Genomic DNA, 27,138 nt, shown 5'->3' on the forward strand with positions numbered 1-27,138 from the left:
GTAAAATGGAGGGTCAACAAAAAAGAGGAAGACCCCCCAATGAGATGGACTGGCACAGTGGCAGCAGCAGTGGGCTCATATGTAGCAACGATCGTGAAGATGGTGTAGGACTGGGCAGTGTTTTGTTCTGCTGTGCATAGGGTTGCTGTGGCTTAGAGCTGGCTCAGTGGCACCTAACCTCAACAACAAGGAATTATATGGGACATGTACAGTAGGGGTTGGGAGTCTTGGGGAGCATTTTAGAATTCTGCCTAAAAGAGATTGAATGTTTTCTCTGTAAAATTGGGAACAATGGAATATCTCAGCTCTTAATACTGGAGGTTCTAGCCAATGGGATAGGCAGAGAAAATGAATAGAAGCCATGCAGACTGCAAAGTAGAAGTTAAATTGTCTATTCATAGACAGCACAATTATCGTAAATGAGTCTATCGAATCTACACAAAAGTCACTGTAAACTAATAAGTGATGTAGAAAGTTGCAGGAGACATGTTCAATATTAAAAAATTCTATTTCTATGCACTAGTAATATATGATCAGAAATTGAAAATAAATGAAGAACACTATAAAAGCATTGAAAACTACGGAACACTTAGTGATAATCTGACAAATGAGGTAGAAGACCCCTTAAACTATATAACACTGCTCAGAGAAGTTTAAAGAAAGACCCAAATCATTGGAAAGATATCATGTGTTTAGGGTTGGAAGGCTCACATAGTTATCCATCGTCCCCAAATGAATCTACAGTTTCTATAGAACCACAGTTGACGTTCCAGGAGATTGTTCATGTAGAAAATGAGGACCTGTCGCCAAAGTTCAGATGAAAATGCAAGGGATCTAGTACAGCTAAAACAGCCTCGAAACATTATGAATTTTGAGAACTAAAACTGCCTGATTTTAAAACGTATTCTAAAACTACACTCATGAGTATGTGGTGCTGCAGGTTAAAGCGCTGGGCTGCGAGGTCGGGTTGAACCACAAGGTGGATGGTTCAAGCTCACCAGCTGCTCCTCAAAAACCCTACACAGGGTTGCTATGAGTTGGAACTGACTTGATGGCACTTAACACCACCACATATATGGTCAATTGTGAAAAGGAAAGTCACTGGAGAAAAGATAGGTTTTCTACAAGTGGTGTTGGAACAATGGAATAGCCACATGTGGGGGGCAGGCAGAGGGGATAAGAAAAGCAAGACAAATAAGCCAATCACTTTGAATCATACCTGCTACCCCACACCAAACTGAAATCAAATACATATAAAATAGGCAACTATCACATACTTCAGAGGAAACGCTGGAAATTCTGACTCTGGGCAGAAGTTTTCTGGCTTTGGCACCAGAAGCATGACACAGACAGGAAGAATTGAGATGGTGGTTTTTACTCAAATTAAGAACTCCTGACCTTGAAAATTAAGAACTCACTCTAAGAGAACGGGAAAGACTCATGCACAGACAGAAAGGAATTGGATTTCTCCTTCCTTCCTGGTTTCATTTGACAAAGTATTTGAAGAACATGCTCATTTACATGTTGGTGGAACTACAAGAAGCCTCCTTGAAGGTGGAGCTTGGGTTTTCTGTTTCCTCTCCCTGATGGGGTTTGTTCTCATAGTCAATGACTGTCCAATAGCATGACCTCACTTCATAGCACACAGACTCTCTCTTAAATTGGTATTTTACACTTCCAAGTGTTTGTTTGTGTGTGTTTTTTAAATTTTGCTTTAAAAAAAATTCCATTTGATTCTACCAAGAATTTTGTGTAGTAGGTGGATTAGTGTTTTTGTCTCACATTCCAGATGGGAAGCATGGATAGAACCGCCTCATCTCTGCCACACTTGGGAGAACTCTCCCATCACTCTGTTTATTTGTGGTGGGCCTAGTAAGCATGCTTTCTCTCAATTTTGTTCACCATGATCATCTCTTTCTCTTCTAGACATCAACTTTAAGACAGCAGGGGGCGCCTGACCACACAAAAGAGGCACTCTCCAAATTAATGATGTATTAGATTTAAGGAAATCAATTCGTTTCCAAAATGTGAACTTCACTAAAATAGGACCCTGGACTTAATCTTTTTACTATTTTAGGATTCTGATCTCATTTAAAATGTTCTATTCTTCCTTTCTCAGTAATGAGAATTTCAACCACACGTAAATCACTGTGACATATATAATCCAAGAGCCTTTCATTTTAGTTCAAGATTCTTTCGGATAATCAAAGTATTAAATTCTGCCTCTGCTAGATCCTTCTAAATCTTCAACAGCGAACATGGCTCCCCATTTACAGCCCTTCGAAAGGGACCACTGTAGTGCCTTGCAGGGAGATGGACTTTGGCTGAAGGACCATTTGCTTCAAGTACACGATCTCAAGGTTAGCCAGCACTCTCAGAAAGGTATGAAGGGATTAAGTCTGTTCTTAAAGTCACATCACACAGCAGGTAAGTAACCATTCCTCCAGGGCAACAGCTATCTGGGAGGCTTTGGCCTTTTGTAGTTTTTTTATGGAAGACAGTATGCTCGAGGCTGAGGAGCCAGTTCCTTTGACACGTTCCAGTGTCCTCTTCTGTCTGTATACATGAGTTCACTGTACCCTACTCGAAGCACAGAAAGCGTAGAGAGCAGCGCTATGCACTGGAACGTTCTGTGATGAGGAAATTGTGTATCTGTGCTATCCAATTTGGTAGCCACATATGGTTATTAAGAACTTGAAATGTTACTACTAAGCAGCTGAATTTAAAAAAATTTTTTTAATTGTTTCTGATAAAAAGTTTATAAAGCAATTTAAGTTCCAATTTAACAATTGCTACACAATTATTTTTTTAAGGAGCTCTGGTAGTGCAGTGGTTATGAGTCGGGCTACCAACTGCAAGGCCAGCAGTTCAAAACTAACAGCAGTACCGCAGGAGAAAGGTGAGGCATTCTGCTCCCGTAAAGATTTACAGCCTCGGAAACCCTGTCAAAGATCACTATGAGTCGGAACCGACTCCGTGGTACTTAACAACAACACAAATTGTTTAGTGACATTGATTCAGCTTTTTAGAAAAAAAAAAAAATCGGGCTGCAAACCTTAAGGTCAGCAGTTCGAAACTGCCAGTTGTTCCACGGGACAAAGATGAGGCTTTCTGCTCCTGTAAAGATTTACAGCCTCGGAAACCCTGTACAGGGTTGCTGTGGGTCGGAACCAACTCGACAGCACTTAATAACAACAACATCAGCAATGCTAGAGTCCTGGTGTGGTACTGTAGGATAAGCACTGGGCCGCAAGGTCGGTTTGAGCCACAGCCTCAATGGTTCAAACTTACTAGCCGCTCTTGGGAACCCTATGCAGGGTCGCTCTGAGTTGGAACTGACTTGATGATACTTAACAACATGGACTATTATGCTTGAGGTGGTGGTAGACTTAATTCTGTTCCACCTTTTTATTCCAATATTTTCCCAAATTCCATTCATCTTCTAAAAGGTTTACAGACAAAGCCTAGCATTGGTTGGAAACATATCTCTTTCTGGTTGTTCAATTATTAGTAACTGATTAGATCTAAGAGAATTTCTTTAAAGTTGAGCCATTAGATAGCTTGTCCACCATATAAGAAACTAGATCATTTCCCAATTTATGTTTTCCCTTTGCTAAATTTTTGCTTATCCTTGCTCTTAAACTGTCTGATTTCCTTGATTACAAGTTCAAAGCTGGACTATATGAAGAATAAAACATCACCAGGATTGGAGAAAACTCATTAATGAGCTGCAATATGCAGATGGCACAACCTTGTTTATTGAAAGTAAAGATAATATAAAGCACTTGTGGGCTAATGTGCTGGACTGCAAAGTCTGTTTGAACCGTGAGGTCAGCAGTTCAAGCTCACCAGCTGCTCCTCAGAGAGCCTATACAGGGTTTCTATGGGTCAGAACTGACTTGATGGCACTTAACAACAACAATAATGAAGATCAAAGACTACAGCCTTATAAGAACAGAATATACTTCTTGAAAGAAAGACTGACAGGAAAAATACAAAACAATATAGGCAGTCTGACTGACTGCTACAAGAACAAGCAAGCTGTTCGCCCAGGAGACATCACGGCAAGCAGGTGGGTCCCCTCAGGGCAAACCTCCCTCCAAGACTAAGGCTAAATGGGAATACAGGAGCATAAATGCGCTTTGATTGGTGATCAGGTTTGTCACTGATAAGGGGAAGTGAGGGAAAAACAGCTAAGCCTTACCATGTTCAATAGACTCTTGTGAACCCAGGTAGATAACTGGTTGGACAGCAGTATGACAAGACCTGGGGACTCCTGGGCCCAGAGTCAGTGACATAGCCACACAGAGGATTAGATTGGAGAGTGAAGCATCCAGCTGATAAAAAGAGAGGGCATATGTATAAGAACACCCACACTTGCTGATAATACCCACTTGACCTGGCTTCAATGACTGGATGATCAGAGCTCAACCAGAAGAAGAAAGAAGAGGGGGGAAAACGGGTAATCTGATACAATTTGATGAACTTGACCTCACCTATGGATGCAGTAGCTCAAAAGAGGGAACAAATCTTTACAACGAGGATCATTCCCACCCCCTCCATACCAGAATAGTCTGGGATGGGCAACTTGGACATTGGCTACCCAAAATGGGGGGGGGGGGGAGGCTACAAAGGCAAGAAGTGACTGGCTTACAAGCTTTCAAGAGGTAACCTAGATCCAGAGGGTGTGGAGGAAGGTAGAATCTCCACTGAGTAGTATCCAATCTGTCTGGGCGGGGCTGATGAGAGGGAATAGGGATAGGTCTCTTGTGGTACAATAATGAATAATTGTTATCAGGACTGAATGTGAGGGCTGGAAATGTAAAGGTAGACGTTTTGTAGCAAAAGGAGGGGAGTGATTGACTTTGTGTCCAGGAGCAGAGGTCCCTGGGACCATCAAGGGAGAAGAGCGGAGAGCGGGACTCTACCTAGTGAAACAGTGATGCCAGAGATGGAGCGGCTGGGGAGAGAGGGAGAGGGGCTGTGTGCTGATGACCAGGGGGCAGGTTCATAGGGTATACCCTTTGGTTGGTTGATTGGAGAGGATTGTAACCATGGCAATGAAACAATATACGATAGGATGAATGTAAAGCTAATGTTCTCCCATATAAACTATCACATAATTCACAATAAATATTAAAAAAAAAAAAAAAAAAAAAAGGACTATAGCCTTCAGTATAGATTGCACTTCAACATAAAGAAAACAGAAAACCTCACAACTGGACTAAAAGCAACATCATGATAAACAGAGTAAATTTTGAAATATTCAAGGATTTCATTTTAGTTGGATTTACAACCAACACCCATGGAAGCAGGAGTCATGAAATTCAGTGATATATTACATTGGGCAAATTGGCTGTAAAAGACATGTGTTAAAAAAGCAAAATTATTATCTTGAGGTCTAAGGCGTGCCATGGTATTTTCAGACTTCTGGTGTGGTGCTGTAGGATGAGCACTGGTTGCGAACCACGTTTGCGAGTTCAAACCCACCAGCTGCTCCTTGGAAACCCTATACAGGGTCACTATGAGTCACAACCGACTCGACAGCACTTAACAACATATATGATAGGAAAGCTGGACAATGAATAAGACCAAATAAGTTGAATTATGGAGTTGGTGAAGATCATTGACTATACATACATACCATGGACTGACACACAATGAACAAATTTGCCTTGGAAGAAGTACAGCAGATGCTCTTTAGAAGCAAGGAAGGCAAAACTTCATCTCATGTACTTTGGACATGTCATCAGGAGGGACCAATCCTTGGAGAAGGACACCATGGTTGGTGAGGTAGAGGGTCAGTGAAAAAGAGAAGGCCCCTCAATGAGATTGGGTGACACGGTGGCCGCAACAATGGGCTCAGGCATAATGCTGAGGGTGGGGATGGTACAGGACTGGGCAGTGTTTCATTTGGTTGTATATAGAGTTGCTATGGGAGTTCTGGTGTGGCATTGTAGGATAAGCACTGGACTGCTAAGCACGAGGCCAACAGTTCAAACTACCAGCTGCTCCTTGGAAACCCTCTGCTGGAGTCTGTGAGTGAGAACCACTTGGCGGTACATAACAACAAGAGTTGCTAAGACTCAGAACGAACTCAACCACGACTAACAGCAGCAGCATTCTTCCCGTGAAAAAATTTCCTCTAGAGTCACATTTTTTGTAAAGTCACAAGGTTCCTCCCTCAAGAGTCTGATATAATGGCAAGTCTGATACAATGTTTCTTATTTGTCATGGAACATGGAGAAAGATATCATGTTTGGTAAGGTGGAGGGTAAGAGAAAAAGAGGAAGACCTCCAATGAGATGGACTGGTCAAGTGGCAGCATCGATGGACTCAAGCGTGGCAACAATAGTGAGGTTGGCCCAGGATTGGGCAGTGTTTCGTTCTGCTGTGCATAAGGTCGCTATGGGTCAGTACCAACTCGATGGAACCTAACAACAACAATTTATCACAGTATCCTTAGCTCTCAAAGCGCTACCTGTCACATTGTAGGCAAGCGGCTGAGTTAACCTGGTGTGTATACACTTAAGTGTATGGATACTTTTATAGGGAGCTGTTAAGTGCTGTTGAGTCGGTTCTGACTCATAGCAACCCTTTTATAGGGTTTCCGATGAGTGGCTAGTAAGTTTGAACTGCCGACCTTGTAGTTCAAATCCACCTTGAGGTCAAGTGCTTATCCTATGGCGCCACTTCTAGAATGAGTTAGGCCACAGCTTAACTTTGATTTTCAAAAGGTTCCAAGGAAGAAAAAAAGTGTGGGTAACTTATAGTAACTCTGTGAGGCAAGCTTTGTTTTCCGTTTTTATTTTAACCTTTTATTGTGAGTTGAGTGTAGGTTTACAGGCAAGATCATCAGCTTTACATTCAGCAAATTATAGTTTCATCTCAATGATTAATCTCCTCCTCGCAGCATTTATCCTATTTCCTCCTGCGGCTTTCTTTCCATTTACATCTTATAGTTCCCGAGTGAACAAGGCAAGAAGATTTGACGTACAACATATGTCGGAACTGACTCATAGGGACCCCCATGCACAGCAGAACGAAACAATGTCCGATCCTGGGCCAACCTCACTTCATTTAAATGTCTAAAGGTCACATTTTTGTAGCCAGCCTCCTGTGGGCAGACAAGCTTCTCAATCCAGGCTTGGGGCCCGGGAAGCTCTGTGTCTGCAACTTTTCATCACTTATGCTTCACTCTGCGGTGTCAGGGCCGTTTCTGGGCTGAAGTTTGTCCTCTTCCTCTCCCACTAGTTGAGGCTTCGTGGTATCAGGACAGCAAGATGAGTGATCTGGAAGTATCCTTTACCCACGCTTCACTTCTCTCATACTCCTCACCCCTAGGGGTGAGCTTCAAGTAGGAGACCAAATCAAAAAGCTCTACAACTCGTTAAGGAGTTAATTGTCTCACTTTCTGGCATCATGGAATATCGTGCTGGTATTCAAAAAGAGCATAAAATAAGCACGGGATTATGAACCACAAGGTCTGGGTTCGAGCCAGTCAGCCGTTCCGCGAGAGAAAGATGAGTTTTATAAAAGCCTCAAATACCCTACACAGGGTCGCTACGAGGCCGACCCGATTGGAGAGGACGTAACAATTCCAAGGCGGCCAGCTCCCTGTGGGGCGGGCGCCCTTCCACTCCAGAGACGCCCAGGGCCCTCGCATTGCATCGCATCGCATCGCACCACGACAGGAGGCGCAGAGCGGTGTAAATGAGCCACACACGGCCGGGAGCAAGACTTCAAGCATTTTCTCCTCAGACACAGCGTCCAGGGCCCAGGCACCAAGCCTGTCTCCAAAGACTCCGCGAAGCGGGGCCCTGAAGATACGCCCCAGTAGAGGGCAGCCTTCCGTTCCATTTCCCAGCGCTTCCGCCCGGAAGCTGGCCAGCGCGGCGGGTCCGGAAGTGACGTGATAGACATGAGCCGGGCGCCGAGCTCGCCAACACCTCCTTCTGGTGAGTTGTACACGCCGTTTTCCCAGAGCCGGCAAGATGGGCAAGAAGGGCAAGAAAGAGAAGAAGGGCCGCGGGGCCGAGAAGACGGCCGCCAAGATGGAGAAGAAGGTGTCCAAGCGCTCGCGGAAGGAGGAGGTGAGTGCGGCCTCGCGGCGGGACTGGGTTTTCTCTTCCGCAAGACGGAAGAAGCGGCGATGGCTGCCTCGCTGGGCCCTTCTCGGAGCCCGCCCCCATGTCCCACCCTTGCTCTTCGTCTCAGGGGTCGTGCGCGTCTTCCACCGAACTGAAGCCGGGTGACGGCCGTGCTTGGAGGCGGCGCTGCCCTGCGCCTTGCTTCTCTCGGCTCGGAAGGAAGACCTTCCCCGCGGCCACCCCGAGGGTGAGCTCCGCAGAGCAGGCTGCCAGGGGCGGCCGAGGACCCGCGCCGAGCGGACTCCCGCAGATGGAAGGCGGAGGTGCGCCGGGAACAGCCGCTCCTTCTAGGCAGACGCTGCTAGGGCGGCCGCTGCCTGGCGCCCCCACGGGACTGATGTCCCCAGGACGTCTGTAGCTGTCGCAGGCGTGCCCGTGTAGAGTCTGGGGGGCTGTATGCCTCTCGGCTCCCAACTCCTGCTCGCATTTCTCCTCTGACCACACGGACGTCATCCTTGGTCTCGAATCCGCCCTGTTCCCTCCCCCGGCCGCCTGCCACCTGTTGTCACCGTGCTGCGGCTGCAGACCCCACTCAGCCCAGCGCTTGTGATGCGCAGGCGCGTGTACAGCACGGCGTTGGGGGGCCGGCCGGATGCAACTGGTCCAGCTCACTGACCTGGGTTTGTCTGCGGAGGATTTGCTCCATGTGAGAGGCGTGTTGGAGCTACTGGATTGGCAAGATGTGGGCTAGGTGGGATTCGAACCCCAGATAAGCAGTCTCAGAGCCGCTGCTTCGAATGAATGTATGCTTGTCCTGCTTCCTGTCATGGTGCTTTAGTGACCCTATGTGTTGTTTTGTTGTTTGTCGGTGCCTTTGAGTCCGTATCGGCTCATCGACCCTGTACACAGTAGAACGAAACACTGCCCTATCCTGCGCCGACTCACTGCTGGTGCCACGCTTGAGTCCATCCATCTCGCTGGGGATCTTCCTCTTTTTCTCTGACCCTCCACCGTACTAAACATGACATCCTTCTCCAGTGACTGGTCCCTCCTGACAACATGTCCGAAGTATGAGAGAAGAAGTGTGGCCATCCTGGCCTCCAAGGAGCACTCTGGCTGCACTTATTCCAACACAGATCTGTTGGTTCTTTTGGCAGTCCATGGCACTTTCAGTATTCTCCTCCAACACCACAACTCAAATGCATCAATTCTTTTATAGACTTCTTTATTCATTGTCTAACTTGCGCATGCATGTGACGTTATGGAAATACCATGGCTTGGGTCAGCCGCACCTTAGTCCTTGGACTGACATCTTTGCTCTTCAACACTTAAGGAATTTTGTGCAGCAGATTTGCCTAATGCATTACATTGTTTAATTTCTTGACTGCTGCTTCCATGAGTGTTGATGGCTGATCCAAGCAAAATAATCTTTGACAATTTCAAACTTTTCTCCATTTATTATGATGTTATTTATTGATCCAGTGGTGAGGGTTTTTATTTTCTTTGCATTAAAGTGTATGTTTAGAAAATACATGTTTAGGAAATGCCAGTAAAGTCTGCTTCTAAAATAGAAATGTCTCTATATGAGGAGAGTTTGCAGCTGATGACTTAGTTGCAGGCAGGTCTTGCCTGGCCTGGTGGGGTTCCATGCAGCTGACCCCAGTGCTGACGACGTACTCTGCAGAGCTCATGCTCCTTACTCTAGTCCGTTTCTTCATCTTGCCCTCTACTCTCTGCCATCAGGGAGTCCATTCCTGAAGGGTCTTACCTCACTGACCCCAGTGTCCACTACCCCACCCCGGGTGTCTGGAGTTCCCCCATGTGCACTGCTGGAAGGGGTTGCTGTTGGAATGTGGTGCCCTGTGGAATATTCCTGGATCCGTTAGGTGCTGTCGAGTTGATTCTAGTTCAGAGGGAGCCTTGTTCAATGGAAAGAAAGGCCACCATTCTCTCACACTGGTTCCGTTTGAGCCTGTTGTTGCTGCGCTCTATCAGCTCATCTCGCTGAAAGCAGTCCTCTTGTTCGCTGACCCTTCACTTTGCCAAGCATGATGTCCTTCTCTAGGGACTGGTCGGTCATTCATGACTTTTCTAAAGTACAAGAGACGAGGTCTGACCATCATCACTTTCAAGGAGCATTCCAGCGGCCCTTCTTCCAACACAGATTTGTTTGTTCTTCTGACAGTCAATGGCATATTCGATAGACTTCACCAAAACCTGAATGCCCGTGCATCTGTTCTTCTGTGGTCTGCCTTACTCATCATCCAGGTTTCACATGCAGATGAAGTGAATGGAAAGGCTGTAACTTGGATCAGGCATACCTTAGTCCTCAAGGAGACACCTTTTCTCTTTAAGAGTTAAAGAGGTCTTTTGCAGCACATTTGCCTATCATAATATGTTGTTTGATTTCTTAACTGCTGTTTCCACGAATATTGATGGCCGGTGCAAGTGAATGAAGTCTTTGATGACATCAGTCTCTTCTCCATTGATCATGTTATTGTTTGGTCCAGTGGTGAGGGGCTTTGTTGTTTTTACATTGAGGTGTAATCATATTGAAGGCTGTGGTCTTTGATCTTATTAGTAAGTATTTTAAGTTCTCTTCTCTTCCAGAAAGCAAGTTGTATCACCTGCACCTCGCAGGTTGTTAATGTGTCTTACTCTAATCCTGATGCTGCGTTCTCACTCATGGAATCCACCTTTTCTGATTATTTGTTCAGCATACAGATTGAATTAGTACAGTGAAAGAATGCAGCATTGATGGACACCTTTCCTGGTTTAAACCCGCTTCCAGGCCGCTAAAAACAACAACCATTAAGGTCAAGCCCTGTGTAATTTTAAATGTGAAAGAATCTGTGTATCTCAAATGGGGGTAAATGCTATGATTGACAAGTATGGTTGGTCAGATGAGGCTGATCCAGGGTCTTCGGGTTAAAGGAGATGTCTTACACGGATTGCTCGTTTGCCTCTAGGAAGACCTTGAAGCTCTAATAGCCCACTTCCAGACACTGGATGCCAGGAAGACTCAGATTGTAGAAGTACAGTGTCCGCCACCTTCTCCCAGGTAAGGATGTGGGGGGTCTTGTGTAACTGGGAGCAGTCCTGTAAAAATCACACTCAGACCCTCTTTCATCCCTGACCAGTTCTGGGCATTTCAGTGATTCAGGTCTGTGCAGAATCAGCCCCCCACCAACATTTTCTGTCATTTCTTCTGAAGAACGGGAGTGAGACACCGTGTTTATCACCGTGCTGAGAAGTTTGCAGCCCTTGCTCGTAGGGGGATGATTGAGCCTGGGTTTGAGGGTCCCAACTGGTCATAGTGTGGGGAACGAACCTTTTGTCCCAGCGAACTTTTAAAGATGTTTGAAAAGGTACTTCGAAGGTGTGAGTGAATCATGACTGCTCTTTGCTCCATTTTCAGTTCTGTGAAAAGCGTGGTTACTATTGAACATGAATGCTTTATAAGACCTTGCAAATGGATTTGTAAAGTGTGACAAAAACCTGGGCTTTTGTAAACTTTCAAACCTTTATAGAATATGCTGAAATGAACAGATTTTGGTCTACTCAGCTGGAATCCTGATTCCTACCTGTAAATCTTTGTCCTCTCTACTTTTTAAGTTTTGATGGTTTTTGTCATTTAGTTTGGGGCATTGTTAACCATGGAGATACCAGACACTGGCCACACAGAATTCCATGGGAATGTAGGAAAGGCCAAGTGGCCATGGCATTCAGAGAAGGGGCAATGTTGCCTCCTCACAGGCACCTGTGACTTTATGTAGCACAGAAAAGTGACTGATTCTGTTTCCTTCAGAATCAGCTTAAACTTGTAAGGGAAAAACCAGCTGGCATCAAGTTAAATCCCACTCATGGCCATTGGCCACACATGTGTGAGAGAGCAGAGCTGTGCTCCACCGGGGTTTCCACGTGTGTGTGTGTGTGAGAGCAGAGCTGTGCTCCACCGGGGTTTCCACGTGTGTGAGAGAGCAGAGCTGTGCTCTGCCGGGGTTTCAACGTGTGTGAGAGCAGAGCTGTGCTCCACCGGGGTTTCCATGTGTGTGTGAGAGCAGAGCTGTGCTCCACAGGGGTTTCCACGTGTGTGAGAGAGTAGAGCTGTGCTCTGCCGGGGTTTCTGGTGGTTGAGTTTTCAGAAGAAAGTCGCCAGACCTGTCTTGAAGGCGCCTTGGGGGGGACTCGAACCGCCAATCTTTTGATTTGCAGCTGAGAGTACTCATGGTCTGCCCCACTCAAGGGCTCCAAGTTTGTAAGACTCCCCTTCCTAGTCCTGTCACAGGTCTGATGGAAGTCTGGGACCCCGAGTACCAGGAGGGCATGTGTAGTATCATGTTGCTTTTGCCGTAGTGAGGTGCAAACTGTGGCCTGGATGCCAGGGTCCCACCAGTCTCAGACACAGTGTGTGATTGTCTAGAGGTTGGGAGGCTCCTTCTTCATCTAATAAATTCTGGTAATAATAATGAGTTTATTTTCCTCCAGGTCTAGCTTGCTCTTGGGGCAAAACATAAGTTATACTCTCAGTTTTGACTTGAAGGTGTTTAAAGTGTATTTCCAGTTGAGATGTCACAAATCAATCTTGGAGCTCTTTCAGTCTGAGGCCTGAAGGAACTGAGGAAGCTAGGGTGAGTGGGCAGTGAGGCCAGGGGATGGCAGGGGAGGAGCAGTGGTCTGGAAGCGCATATACTTCAAATCTACCTTCAGGCTGAAGGAGGGTGCAGGTATGGGTCCATGGGGCCCACTCAGCAGTAAGTTTTACGTGAAAGGAGGGTTCTTGGAACTCGTCTTAGGGAGTACTACTCGGTGATTTCCTGTGACCTCCCCTCACAGTCATCCCTACTGAAATGGTCAGAACGGACCTATAATTTCCATGTGAACCCACCACCGTTGAGCTGACCCCAATCCCTAGTTTCCCTACAGGACACAGTAGACCTGCCTCATAAACTATCTGAGGCTGTCAGTCTTTATGAAAGCAGACAGTGTCATCTTTCTCCCAAGGAGCAATGGGTGACTTCGAACCGCTGATGTAGTATTTAGCAGCTGAGTGCTTGAGCCACGGACGTACCAGGAATCCTTCATTTCCGTACAGCTATTTTCTGGCTCTGGTGTGGCGCTGCGGGTTAATGCACTGGGTTGCGAGGTTGGTTTGAACTGCAAGGTTGGTGGTTCAAGCTCACCAGTTGCTCCTCGGAAACCCTGTACATTGTCGCTGTGAGTCAGAACCGGCTCGATGGCACTTAAGAACAACCACCTTTTTTTGTGCTCATATGTGAAGTAACTAAGAGTTGTTCCATTTTTCAAGTGGAAGATATGTGGGAATGGCATGGCAAGGCTTCTGACTTAATGGGATGTCCTCTTCAAATAGGTTCCAACTCACAGCGGCCCTGCGTAGGGCTTCCAAGGAGCAGCTGGTGAATTTGAACAGCTGCCCTTATGGTTCAAGCTGATCTTGAGGTCCAGTGCTAGTCTTAAAGTGCCACACCGGGACTCCTCAACTAAAATAGTCCCAGGAAATTCTGCTTATCAGTAGGAGCAGCTCGACCTGGGCCAGCCTGTGTGTCAGGCTGCTCAGACCTGGGCTGCCCTGACCTGTGAACCAGTGACCACAGGCCCTCGTTCTCAGTCCCAGGCACCCCCATGGACTGTCAAAAGGACAAGGCAATGATAGAGCGCCCACAGATGGAGCTGGGCTCTCCGACTGGACATAGGAGCAAGTTTTCTGTGCTGACCTGCTGTTCACATGTCTTGTAGGTTAAATGCATCGCTCTCCGCTCATCCTGAGAAAGACGAATTGATCCTTTTCGGAGGTGAATATTTCAATGGCAAAAAAGTAAAGTATATCTTTTTTTCTTCCCCTTCAGTCCCACCTCCTGTTTTCATGGGTCACGTTAGATGTAGAATCTGCTGAAAGCATTGGTGTCCTGTGCCTCTTGGCCTGCATGCCTCATCTCGGCGTGAGTGGTCGGGACTGATGAAGTGCTGTCCCCACCACAAGTCGCCCAGGTGCTGCTGGGTGTGATGTGACAGCGGGCAACAACACTGAGGGGCCATCGCTCCTCTGATCCCCATCTCTGGGTGGCCAGTGGTCACAGTTCTCCCTTTTAGCCCTCCCACCCCCGGTCCTGGAGGTGGACCCGCTGCGCCTTCCTTGGGGTGAGCTCTTCCAAACTTCAATTCACACCGTTTTCAAGATTGTCTTGAAGATGAGTAATAGCACAAAGCAGTGTGTTTGAGCATTTTAGACCCGTGTTCCTTGGTAGGTACAGAAAGCATGAGTGTACATGAAATGGTTAACCAGAGCTTTACTTTTTCTCGGATCCCAGTTTTCATATTGTGGCAGTGTGTACCCAGCAAACATTTGCAGGCCAGCAGTTGTGTGTCACTGATCACGTTCATCCTGCTGCAGTGACTCCGTCCCTCCCCGCGTCTCCCACCCCGGGTGGTCACTCACAGGAAACTCTGGTCTATAAAATTGGCTGCTTTAGCTATGTCACATGACTAGGATTTTACAGTATTTATGCTTTTGTGGCTGGTGTTTTTCCTTAGCAGAATATGCTCAGGCTTCGTCCATGTTGTTGTTGTGTCAGGCAGAGACTTGTTCCTGAAGCAGTTAAGCAAAGCAGGCATCAGATTCACTCCAACCTGCAAGGAGTTCTGTGGATCTGATTCACTTGTCCGTCTTCGGTGAATTCCTGTCCATTTATAAACAGCCGTAGAAAACCCTCTGCCAGCAAGTTCATTCCACCTCATTGCTTCTTGTAGGACAGCAGTACTGCTCCGCAGGGCTTCAGGGTCACCGGACTGGATCGTCTCATCGTCCCTCATGGAGTGGCTGGTGGGCGGAAACCACTGACTGTGGTTAGCAGCCAAGTGCTTGTCCGCTGCGGCACGAGGGCTCCTTAATTAAAGACTGTGAACCCTAGTAATGTAGTAGTTTACACATTATGCTGTTAACTCCAGGGTCAGCGGTTCAAATCCACCTGTCGATCCATGGGAGAAAGATGAGACTTTCTGTTCCTGGAAAGGTTTATAAGCTTGGAAACCCTCCTACACAGGTCGCTGTGAGTCAGCGTTGACTCGATGGCACACAACAGCCACCACGGGCCTGAGTAAGGAGGAGTGGCCAACGTCTCAGTAACTCTGCCCTTAGAGGCACAGCTGGGTGGACCCTCTGGCTCTTGGTCTTAGTCCTCGGCGTCCTGGGCAGTTGGATGTACAGCCCTGTGTGTTGGTGTGCTCTGCAATGCTTTAGGGAACTGCTTTCCAGGGCTGCGTAACGGTGGGGAGCCCTTTCCACGTACTCTCACTTGCCTGTCATCTGACCAGGAAAACTCTTCCTTCCTGCAGACTTTTTTGTACAACGAGCTGTATACCTACAACATCCGAAAGGACGCGTGGACTAAAGTGGAGATCCCTAATCCTCCTCCCCGGCGCTGTGCTCATCAGGTAATTTTCTTGGGTGGGCCTTCAGGTTTCTCCCATCTTTCCACACTGGGACTTTGCTTGAGGGGATTCTGCTGCCAGCAGAGGCAAGTAGTACAGAGTCTGGGTCTTGCAGGCTCCGCTGCTTGCTGTTCGTGCTACCTATAGAGCATCCTTGTACATGTTTTCTTCTTCTATAAATTGGGGAGATGAGTGCCTATGGATTTAGGCTGTGTGAAGATTATAAACAGTAATCTAGGTAAAAATGTCTAGTGTCATGATGCAGCGGTAGCCACACTTCAAAATCGGGTGGCTGGAGCTGCCAGTGGGGAAGTGGCCCATTCACAGACGTGGCCTCCCTCGTCACTGGGTGACGCTGGCATCCTTCTTACATGGTGAGGATTTCTCCCTGTAGTCATGGCCAGGGAAAAGGGGTTCCTGGCCTGGGATATTCTGAAGCTCCTTGAAGACAGGTACTTTGGTTTTCTCGTTCACTGTTCCTGTTCTTGGAATAATTTCTTGTTCTGTGTCAGGATGTGTAGACTTAGGCCTGCTTCTTTATTGATTGTTTTAATCGATTTTGGTTTAACTTTTTATTATGAATTGGAAAAAGATTTACAGAGAAAATCCGCTTTCTACTTGTCAGTCCATACACATTTTGTTGTATGTCATCAGCTGTGATCCCCACAGTGAAACAGCAGCCCTCCTCCCCCGTCCGTGCTGTGGTCCCCATTTCCACTCTTGCTCCTTTCCTGCTTTCTAACCTTTGTCTTGGGGTGAATGCTGCCCTTTGGATCTCAGATGGTTGATTATTCTAAGGAGTGCCTACTTGTTCACCTTATAGATCTGCCTGTTGTTGTTGTGAAGTGCCATCGAGTCAGTTCTGACCCATAGCAACCCTGAACAGGGTTTCCGAGGCTGTAAATCTATGGGAGCAGAAAGCCTCCTCTTTTTCCCGCGGAGGAGCTGGTAGTTTTGGACTGCTGACCTTGCGGTTAGCAGCCCAGTTTGTAACCACTACGCTACCAGAGCTCCTTAGAGCTGCCTGTAGTTTGACTGAAAATTGAGCCGGGGAGGTGAATTCAGTTCCAGGCCTGCAGGGTGATTCCGGCCCATAGTCTGGGGCTCCACTAGTCTCTGTCTGCCGACTTGTTATTCTTACGTACCTTTCAGTCAGTTCTGACCCACAGCGACCCTGTATAGCGTTTCCGAGGAGGGACTGGTGGGTTTGCACTGCTGACCTTGCCGTTCACACTGACATTGCAGTCTAGTGCGTGATCCTGCGGGGCCACACCAGGACTCCATCTATCCACTAAGCCTGGTGTTTCTTACGACTGTTGAGTTTTCTTCTGTGTTTCTCTCTTACTCTATTCAGGATCTTCTAATCTGTTCTTTCCAGAGTGGTCAGTATTGGGCGGAAAGTCTGTCAGTCTTTATGGAAGCTGACTCCCGCATCTTCTTCCTGTGGAGTGGCTAATGAGTTTGAACCACCAGCCTTTTGGTTTGCAGGCAAGCACTTTAACCACTGTGCTTTCAGGGCTCCCGATAGGATTATAACCTCATTCGATAGATACCTTGTGGTTAGGGTTTACATAGTAACTTTTTCCTATTGTTTGATTCTTAACCTATGTATCTTTGTGTTTAAAATGCATTTCTTGTAAACACCACTATAATTGAGTCTCACAAGATCTGCTTTGAATTCATGCATTTGTCCGTTACATTGACTGTGATTGACGTGGCTCACTGTAAATGTACCCCCATCCTGTTACTTGTTTCCTTTTTCCCATGCTTACCTGTAGCCTTGTTTTTCTTTTTCTCTGCCTTCTTTTGGGTTGGTGATATTTAATATTCCATTTTCATCTTATTAAAAATCTCTGTTTTTGTATGACTTCTTTAGAGTGTGCAGCATGCATCTTTAATTTAGGACATTATACTGTTTCTCATAAAATATAACAACCCTGCAATAGAATATAATCACTCCTTGCTTATCAACATGGTTAAATTCCAAAGCCCAGATCGTTGTGTGGAAATTGGCATTAGGTGAGAGTGGTGGGTGAGCACATCATTACATAACTGTCCAATCACTGCGTCATGGCCCAGCCAAGCAGACACCTAACCTTAAACATAGCGCTCTTCGTGCCTTGCACCGTGTACTGCCATAGGTACACCGTTAGTGGGACAAGTAATTGAAAGTTTAGTAATGTTAGTATTTAACTGAGCGTTTATATGAAACAGTTCAGCATTTATATAAAGTAATAGTACATTTTTTTACTGCTGTTGTAACTGGAATGTCTGATGGCAAGACCGTGAGTGAGCGGCAGGTGTGTGCCCGTCTTCCCTTTACAGCTTTGCGCTGTTGTTTCATGCATTTATTTCTATATTCATTACCAACCCCATAATGTCAGGTTTGCTTTGAGCAGCCAATTCTTTCTCTACAGAAATGTTTACATAGATTTAGAAATTTCCCATTGTTAGGGCGCTTCATTCCTGGTGTGGAGCCGAATTTCCATGTGGTGGTGTTGCCTTCAGTGTTACCGACTTTACTATTTCTTGAAGTGAAGTACGCTGGCAGCACATTTTTTCAGCTTCTGTTCACGTGAAAACGCCTTCATTTTGAAGGATGTTTTTTTGCTGGGTATGGAATTCTGGGTTGAGAGTTGTTTTAGGATTTTTATGTTCTGTTTTCTGGCGTACATGGTTTCTGAGAGGTTAGTGCATTAGTACTCGTATGTACTGTTACTCTCCTGTATGTAATAGCCCTCTCCCCACCCACTCTCCCACTCCAGACTGGTTAAAAGATTTATCTCTTTATTATTCACTTTTCAGCAATTTGATTTTGCTGAACCTTTTTGTGATTTTTCTGTGAGTTCAGTTGCATAATGTTAGACTGTTTAGAATCGTCCAGTGAGTCAGTGAGATTCTGCCTGCCCCCCCACCCCCTCTCTTCTCCCTCAGCTTCCTTTTGGATAGTCTGTTGCCTCCTTTAAATTTAGTGAGTGTTGTGGACTTGTGCATCGTTCCCTTTACATAAGGGGGTGTTTGCAGCTCTAGCAGTTGTTTGGTTCTTGCTGACCCTGACCCTTTTTCTATTTGATCTATGCATCCTTTCCTTATACCTATGAACGTGTTTGTTAGAAGTCCTCTACAGTCCTTGTCTGCTGACTCTCTTCTCTGAGTCTCTGGTTCTGTCTCCATGTTGCAGGTCACAGTCCCTCCTAGTAGTATGTGCTTTGTGAGTGTGAGTGTCTGCGCAGATTCTCTTTCACCTGGTAACTAATGCTGACTTGGTCCTGGCGGACAGTTGGGTTACTTGCAGACCATCTTTTGACTTGGTTAAGGCCGGTCCATATAGCTTTACTATAGGACTAGTTTCTCACTAAAGTCCCTGGGGAATACTCTGGGTGGTCAGTGCTGTCTTTCCACTGTGTCCATTTGGAATTTACCGCCTAGGAGCCCAGTGGGTTTCAGGCTTTCTGCTTTGAGGTGGTATCTGGCTCCCATGTGGGGCCAGCACTGCCCTGTAGACATTTGGCCATGCCCTGACGGATCGTCTGTTTCTTCTAGGCCGTGGTGGTGCCCCAGGGCGGCGGACAGCTGTGGGTCTTTGGAGGGGAGTTTGCCTCTCCCGAGGGGGAGCAGTTCTACCACTACAAGGATCTGTGGGTGCTGCACTTGGCCACCAAGACCTGGGAACAAGTCAAGTAAGAGGCCCTCCCCTGCGCCGTGTGTGCTTCCTCCCACGTGGGTGATTTCTGGGTTCTTTATCTCAGGTCTGTCCACCCCTGCACTGCATTGTGGTTGGTCTGTTCTCCTGTCCTTCCTTTGTCAGTGTCTGCACTGCCCTTCTGGGTCTCCTCCAGTAGGCCATCTCTTCTCTGGAGGGGCCCTGAGCCTTTTGGAGGTGGAGGTGGGGGTGGAGCTGTCCTGTGGAGGGCTGTGTGCGCTCGTCTTCTGTGTGGCTGACAAGGCAGCAGGATCCTGAGACAAGATGTGGTGTCTGCTGCACACTACGGAGGTATCAGAGCTCGGTCTGTCTGTGGGGAGGGACAGACAGTACTGATAAGCAGACTTCCGAGACAGCCTGGGTTCCGCTTCTGCAATAAAGTAAACATTGCAGTAAAGACAGTAACAGGAATGTTTTGGATTATCAGTGTTTTTGCTTCAGTGACATAGGCAGTTGTATGGAAGACTTGGATGGGGAGGTACGCCAGGCTTTACTTTACTTCCAGAGGGAGAGCCTCCAGCGAGGGGCCTCTGGGTGGACGCTGCTGCCATTGCCCATGGTTCCCCATGGTTCACATGGCGGCGGACTGAGAAGGGCTCAGTGCACCCTCATCAAGCCAGAACTGGAGACAGCGCTGGTGTGGACGCTATGCCTTCCGTGCCTTTCTTCCCATCTCCTTGTTGTATAAGTCAGAGAGGACTTTGGCCCAGAGCCTGAACTCTTCGTTGCTGCTCACTCATAGCCTTCCTGTTGTCTTCATTTAGGGCTCTCTCTCCTGCAGCCACAGAGACATTTGCTGAAGGCAGTGTTAGTGATGAGAAGGCCACGTCATGTGTGGACATGCACACTGTGGACTAGCTGGTGAGCCCGTTGAGCTGACTGGAAGATGTTGTTAGAACGGCCTGACTTTTACGTGATCGCTGCATAGACAGGGGGTTTTATTTTCTATTGAGGTTCATGTGTTTTCCGTGTGCACGCTCCAGTGTAAGCAGGCAGGAAGGTTAGCACCAGAGTCCCGACTCCGTATCTGCCCCTCCTCTGCCGCACCCAGGCCCAGGGTGCTCCAGTGTGCAGCAGTGGAGGCCTGAGGGGGTGCTGGGAAGAGAAAAGGGGCACCTTGTCTCTTGCAGTGCGTCAATTAGTGGCGGTGGTTGTGTGCCGTTGAGTCTAAGTTTTCTGAGGCCGTAATTCTTTAAGGAGCAGAAATTCTCATTTCTCCCAAGGAGTGGTTGGTGGATTTGAACTGCTGACTCTGTGGTTAGCAGCCCAGTGTGTAACCCACTACACCACCCGAGCTCCTTGTTGGTTCAGACTCATAGTGATCCCGTAAAGGGTTTCTGAGGAAGGGCTGGTGGATTTGAACCATCTACCTTGCAGTCTGGTGCATTAACCACCAGTGCCACACCAGAACTCCTTAGTGGAGTGCATATTCCATCCTAAATTCACTTCCTCCCAGAACTGCAGTTGTGATCTAACTTGGAAATGGAATCAAGTGAAGATGAGTGCGTGTTCTGTGTCCCTGTAAAGAGAAGGAACCTTCGGGGCCGAGCACATGAGGATCAGAGCCTCCAGGAGAAGGCAGCCCTGCCCACACCATGACAGCTGGGGCCCGTGTCACAGCCCTGTGCTCAATGAGTGGGAACTGCCCGCGACTCTGGACCCTGGCAAATAGGAACACCAGCAGGGCGTCGTTTGTGGGCTGGCTAGATTTTGGGGCTTGCTGCCAGTGAACCCATAAAATGTGACTGGAAAGTCAAGACTCACCAACAGACTTCAGTGGTACGGTGATTTAAGCATTGGGCTGCTGTTGCCATGGTTACAATCCCCTCCCTGCATCATCAACCAACCAAAGGGTACATCCCGCAAGCCTGCTCCCTTGTTGTCAGCACACAGCCCCTCTCCCTCTCTGAGTCTAGAGTCCCCAGCTGCTCCATCTCTCCACGTCATCGTCTCTGGCAACACTACTTTTCTGGGTAGGGTTCCGCTCTCTACTCTTCTCCCTTGATGGTCCCAGGACCTCTGTTTTTGTAGGATTGCTTGCATACATATTTAAGAGAAAACTTAAGATTTGTTTTCAGGATTGCTTGCACACATCTTTAAGGGGAAACTAAGATTTGCACTTAAACTATCAAGGTCAGTAGGATTGGAAATAATGTAAATTTGGGAGTTGGGGGCTTTCTTCCCATATAAGGGGTAAAGGAGTCAATGAAGAAGCAGTTATTTTGGTCTTTGATTTAAAATTTTTGTTACAGCTGGCCTTCAATTCTGTTTGAAATATGTTGTTGAAACAAACTTTCTGGATTAGCGCCAGTTTCTTGACAGGCATCATTTTCTCTTCCAAAGCCTCGAAAGGCACCGGGTCTGTGCTGCATGAGTCTAGTGTCAGAATCGGCGGCCCTGCTTTCGGAGCTGGTGTGGGGTTAGTGGTGGTGTTGTGTGTGGTCTTGGCACCGATCATACTGCCTGCACTGACACTGCTGTACTGGTATGATCCACACACACTGAGATGGGGAGTCAGGTACCCGACACCCAGTGTAGTCAAGTCCAGCTCCTAGTGTCCCTATAGCGTTTCCAGGACTGTCAGCTTGATGTCTTACTGTGTGTCTTCCTGCTCTGCGGCCTTTCTGAAAGACGACAGGATGCTTACCTTGGAGCCCTTGCTGTGCCCCTGGTTCCTGGGAGGTTGAAGCTGTGGGCTTTCTGCCTACGGTAGTGATGCTGAGAGCCTGGCCTCCTTTTTCTTCCCCCCGGAGATGTCTGTGCTGGTTGGGTCCCTTATGCCGCGGTTACTTAACTCTCACTCGCCTCCTAGGCGTGGGAAAGCTGGACCTTGAGTTAAGGACGAGGAACTGAGGTCTTGGTGTGGTGGTGGTGATGAAGAACGTTCAGTAGGCTCGCTGTGAGTCTGAACCCGCTCAGCGCCACTTAGCAACAATAACAACAGACGGGCAGAAGCACAAACACACTGGTCCTGGAAGCGGTACAACCAGAACGCTGCGAAGAAGTGAGGATAGAGAGGCTCTGGGCCATGTGCTTTGACTGTATTGTCCGGAGGGACAAGTCCCTGGAGGACATCATACTTGGTTAAGTGGAGGGTCAGTGAACAACGAGCTAGATTGGCACAGTGGCAGCGACACTGGGTTTAAACCTCGTCACGAATGTGAGGTGGGTGCAGGGCCGGGCAGCGTTTTGCTCTGTTGTATGGGTGTCAGACCCAGCTGATTGCGTCTCAGCACCCATAGCACTGAAGCCTCTGCCTGACCGCTTGACTGGGTGAAGACAGCGTTGGCCCTCATGTGTGTGAGGGTGGGAGGGCTCTTTCCCCATCACCTCCTTCCTCCGTCTGCACAGCTTTCTTCATTAGCTCCTCCATGTGAGGGTCAACTCTGTGTGTAACCGGTGGCCGTGGCGAGCGCTGGTGGTTAGGCACTGGCTTCTAACCCAGAGGTCAGCGGTTCAAGCCTACCAACTGGCCCACGGGAAGACGATGGGGCAGCCTGTGTCCATGAAGACGGCTGCTCTCCTGCAGGGCTGCTGAGCCAACTCAGCGAGCAGCGGGCAGTGGTGTTGTCTGTCTGACTGGTTAGGAGACTAGAAAATGTTTGGTAGGTTTGGACTTTGGGGGAAAACTGGTAGGTAATACGGATCTGGCTTTGACAACGGTCCCTTCACTGTGGGAGAGTAGAAGTACCCCATAATGTTCTCAGTGGCAGATATTTCAGAAATCGATCACTAGGCTTGTCTTCCGAGGTGCCTCTGGTGGAGTCGTACCTCAAGCCTCTCAGTTAGAGCTGTGTGTTCCACCCAAAGACTCCACAGGTGGTGGTTGTCTCTGATCCTGACAATGGCTGTGTCCAGATGTAGTTGTGCAGGCCACCACTGTGGCAGACTGACTGGAGAAAACGTGGATCCGTCCTTTTTAAACTTGAGTTGGATCCTGCCTGTCTGTCTCAAGGAGAACCAGAGAGTGAGTTTGGATACGTTAGTGAGCTAGACCGTCCGATTGGAAGTCATAACAGCTTTGGGAACTCATGGGTCACGTCAAACAGTTCTCAGAAAACAGTCACAAAACAGAAACTGCTGTAACAAAAAGTGATAGTTTGATAGAGCATTTTTTTGTGTGTGCATCCAGAAAATCAACCCTCTGACAGTATTTTTCCTGGTGTGTAGGTGTGTGGGGGGCCCCTCAGGCCGGAGCGGACACCGGATGGTCTCCTGGAAGCGACAGCTCTTCGTCTTTGGCGGTTTCCACGAGAGTAGGAGGTGGGTCCCATGCCAACAGGCCTGACGGGGGGAGCGAGGGAGGGGCGGGCACATCTGCCATCGCCATCATGAAGTTCTTCGTTCCCTGGTAAACAAGGGCCCCACAGGCTCTGTCTGTGAAAAGTCCCCACAGGCACAGTGCTTTGACTCAGCCTAGTTCTCAGAGCCACGGATCTAGCAGGTCCCACCTATGTGGACGCAGTGCTAGGCCAGGTCCTGTAGGGGAGGCCCCAGGCTCACTCTCTGTAACACGTTTCCCTTCAGACCTTCACACCTGGGTTCCCAGGGCCGGCCCATGAGTGGATGCTCTGAGTGTCTCAGGCCTGTCATCTGTTAACACGTATGCTTCCTCTCTGGCCCTGAGTTCCACTCAGAACAGCAGGATGTAAGGAGGACGCGTTGCTGTTGTCACCATCACAGAACAGTGACGTCCCAGTACAAAGCCTCAGGCCCTTTTCATGGGGAGGGCTGCTGTTCACGAGCTTTTCCTCTGGGGCACATGCTGTCCAAGGGCCCTGCATCTTACTATGTGCCCGTCACCTGTGCTGTGTCTACTCTCCTCCTTCCAGAACAGGGCTGTGGTGGGTCCATTGGTTAAGAAACACGAATCCTCGTGCACACGATGATCAGTTCACAGGCCCCCATCCTTGCACCATGTGAAGCAGGCAGCAGTGGGAGGGGCAGGGCCAGCAGTGAGGTAGAGACGTGGTTTAGTTAGGGCTTCTGTTTCTCTTTGTGAATACCACATACTTCCATTTACTAAAAGGGAGTTTGTTGTTGTTGATAGGTACCATGGAGTCAGTACGGACTCACAGTGACTTTATGACAATAAAATGCAGCACTGCCCAGTCCTGCAACAATCTCACAGTCATTGCTGTGGCCACAGTGCCCATCAGTCTCACTGGGGGTCTTCCCTCCACTTTACCATGCGTGATGTCCTTCTCCAGGGACTTGTCCCTCCTGACAGCATGTCCGAAGTATGAGAGACGACGTCTGACCATGCTGACTTCTAAGGAGCAGTCTGGCTGCATTTTCCACACAGATCTGTGTGTTCTCTGGCAGTCCATGGTACATTCAATATTCTCCAACACCATAACTCACATGCAGCAATTCTTATACCGTCTTCTTTCTTCATTGCTCAAGTTTCGAATGCATATGAGGCTGTTGAAAATACCGTGGCGTGAGTCAGGTTACGTCATTTGATTATTTGACTGCTGCTTCCATGAGTGTTGATAGTTGATCTGAGCAAAATGAAGTCCTTGACAACTTCGTTCTTGTCTCCATTGATATGGATGTTGTTTATTGGTCCAGTGGTGAGGATTTCTGTTTTCTTTACCCTGAGGTGCAGTGCAAACCCAAGGTTGTGCTCTTTGATCTTCATCGTATTTTAAAGTCCTCTTCATTTTCAGCAAGCTGGATTGTTTCATCTTTAAGTCGTCTTCCTCCAATCCTGATGTCATGTTATTCTTTATATAAGAAACTTCTTGAATTCGTTGCTCAGCATACAGATTGAATAAGTATGGTGAAAGAATACAGCCCTGGCGCCCACCTTGCCTGATTTTAACCCGTTCACTGTCCCCTTGTTCTGTTTAAACCACTGCCTCTTAGTCTATGTATGGGCTCCTCATTGTTGAGGAGACTCATAGCGACCCTGGATAGGGTTTCCATGGAGTGCCTGGTGAGTTTTAACCACCAGCCTTGTAAGCACAGTAAAGTGTTGTGCAATATGCATTCTCTGCAATGTTGTCCTTAGATTGTCATGATGCAAATCATAGAAAGACTTTGCATACGTAATAAAAGCACAGGTAAACGCCTTCTTGGTGTTCTCGGCTTTCGATCAAGATCCTTTGATGTCAGCAGTGATGTCCCCCGTGTCATAGTCTCGTCTGATTCTGCCGGAACCTCGGGCAGTTCGACTGTTGCAGCTGTTTTTAGTTATCTTTAGCAAAAGTGTACTTGCGATACTAATATTGTCCAAGGAGCTCTGGTGGTGTAGTGGTTACGAATCGGGCTGCGAATCTTAAGGTCAGCAGTTCGAAACTGCCAGCCGCTCCGCGGGAGAAAGATGGGGCTTTCTGCTTCCGTAAAGATTTACAGCCTCGGAAACCCTGTACAAGGTCGCTTTGGGTCGGAACCGACTCGACGTCACTTAACAACAACAACAACTGATATTGTCCAATGATTTCTGCATTCTGTTGGGTCACCTCTCTTTGGAATGGGCACAGATAAGGATCTCTTCCTGTTGCTTGACCAGGTAGCTGGCTTCCAAATGTCTTAGCATCGGTGAGTGAGAGCCTCCAGTGCTGCATCAGTTTGTTGAAAGATTTCAGTTTGTATCCGTTACTTCCCAGAGCCTTCAGTGTACTTTGGACTTCTTTCTTCAGTACCATTGGCTGTTGGTCACATGCTGCCTCTTAAAACGGTTGAACATTGACCATTTTTCTTTGGTACAGTGACTCTGTGCATTCCTTCCATCCTCTTTTTTTTTTTAAATGTTCTATTGTGAATTATATGATAGTTTACCTGGGAGAACCTTAGTCTTACATTCATTCCATCATATATCATTTCATTGCCATGGTTCCAATCCCCTCCATGCATCATCAACCAACCAAAGGGTATATCCCAGAAACCCACCCCCTACACTCCCCCCACCCCACCCCCCAGTTTTCGGCCCACAGTACCTTTCCCTCTCTGGGTCCAGAGTCCCCAGCCGCTTCATCACTACACATCGTCGTCTCTGTCTCTATCTCAGGCATCTCTGTTTCTCTGGGTAGGGTCCTGCTCTCGGCTTTTCTCCGTTTATGGTCCCAGAGACCTCCGCTCCTAGACTGGGAGAATTAATCACTTCCTTCCTTGTTACAATCCTCACAATCCGTCCTGATAAGCATTATTCAGTACAGTATCACGAGTTACCTGTCTGTATCTCCTTTCATCAGCTCCGCCCAGACAGACTGAATAGTACCCACTGGAGATTCTGCCTTCAGCCATGCTCCCTAGCACCAGGTTCCCTCTTGAAAGCTTGTAAGCCAGTCACTTCTTGCCTTTGTAGTCTCCCCCACTCCCAATTTGAGTATCCAATGTTCAAGCTGCCCTTCTCTGTCCTCTCTGTTTGTGGGGGTGTGTGTGAATGTTTCTTGCTGTGAGGATTTGTTCCCTCTTTTGAGTCGCTGCTCCATAGGTATAGGTCAAGTTCATCAGACTGTATCAGCTCACTCTTATTTTTTTTTTCCCCCTCTTCTTTCCTCTCCTGGTTGAGCTCCAATCATCCAGTCATCCGGTCCAGGTCACGTGGGTATCATCTGCAAGTGTGGGCACTCCTGTGCATATGCCCTCTCTTCCCGTCAGCCGGTAGCTCCACTCTCCTCTCGAGTCCTCCATGGCCACACCACTGACTCTGGGCCCAAGAGACCCCAGGCCTCTTCACGCTGCTTGCAGACCAGGTCCCCAACTGGGTCCACAGAAGTCCAGTGAACATTGTAGGGCTTAGCTTGCCATTTCATTGCTGCTTTTACCCCACTTCCCCCCATCGGTGATGTGTGTGGTCACCAATCAGAGCGTGCATTTCCACTGAGTCTTAGTCTTGGAAGGGGGTTTGCGTTGAGAGGACCTGGCCACTTGCCTTGATGTTTCCTA

At 47.8% G+C, this 27,138-nt stretch overlaps 1 protein-coding gene across 1 annotated transcript in view; it reads left to right on the plus strand.

Moving 5' to 3' along the window:
• The first annotated feature begins 7,994 nt into the window (after positions 1-7,994).
• The window catches only part of KLHDC4 (kelch domain containing 4), a 28,333-nt gene continuing 9,189 nt past the window's right edge, over positions 7,995-27,138 (plus strand). The window contains exons 1-6 of the mRNA XM_006860277.1: positions 7,995-8,093; positions 11,060-11,151; positions 13,848-13,926; positions 15,444-15,542; positions 19,083-19,219; positions 23,413-23,505. Coding sequence (XP_006860339.1) covers positions 7,995-8,093; positions 11,060-11,151; positions 13,848-13,926; positions 15,444-15,542; positions 19,083-19,219; positions 23,413-23,505 — 599 coding nt within the window. The remainder of the gene's footprint in view (positions 8,094-11,059; positions 11,152-13,847; positions 13,927-15,443; positions 15,543-19,082; positions 19,220-23,412; positions 23,506-27,138) is intronic.

This window comes from Chrysochloris asiatica, unplaced genomic scaffold, assembly GCF_000296735.1.
Source record: "Chrysochloris asiatica unplaced genomic scaffold, ChrAsi1.0 scaffold00037, whole genome shotgun sequence".
Lineage (NCBI taxonomy): Eukaryota > Metazoa > Chordata > Mammalia > Afrosoricida > Chrysochloridae > Chrysochloris > Chrysochloris asiatica.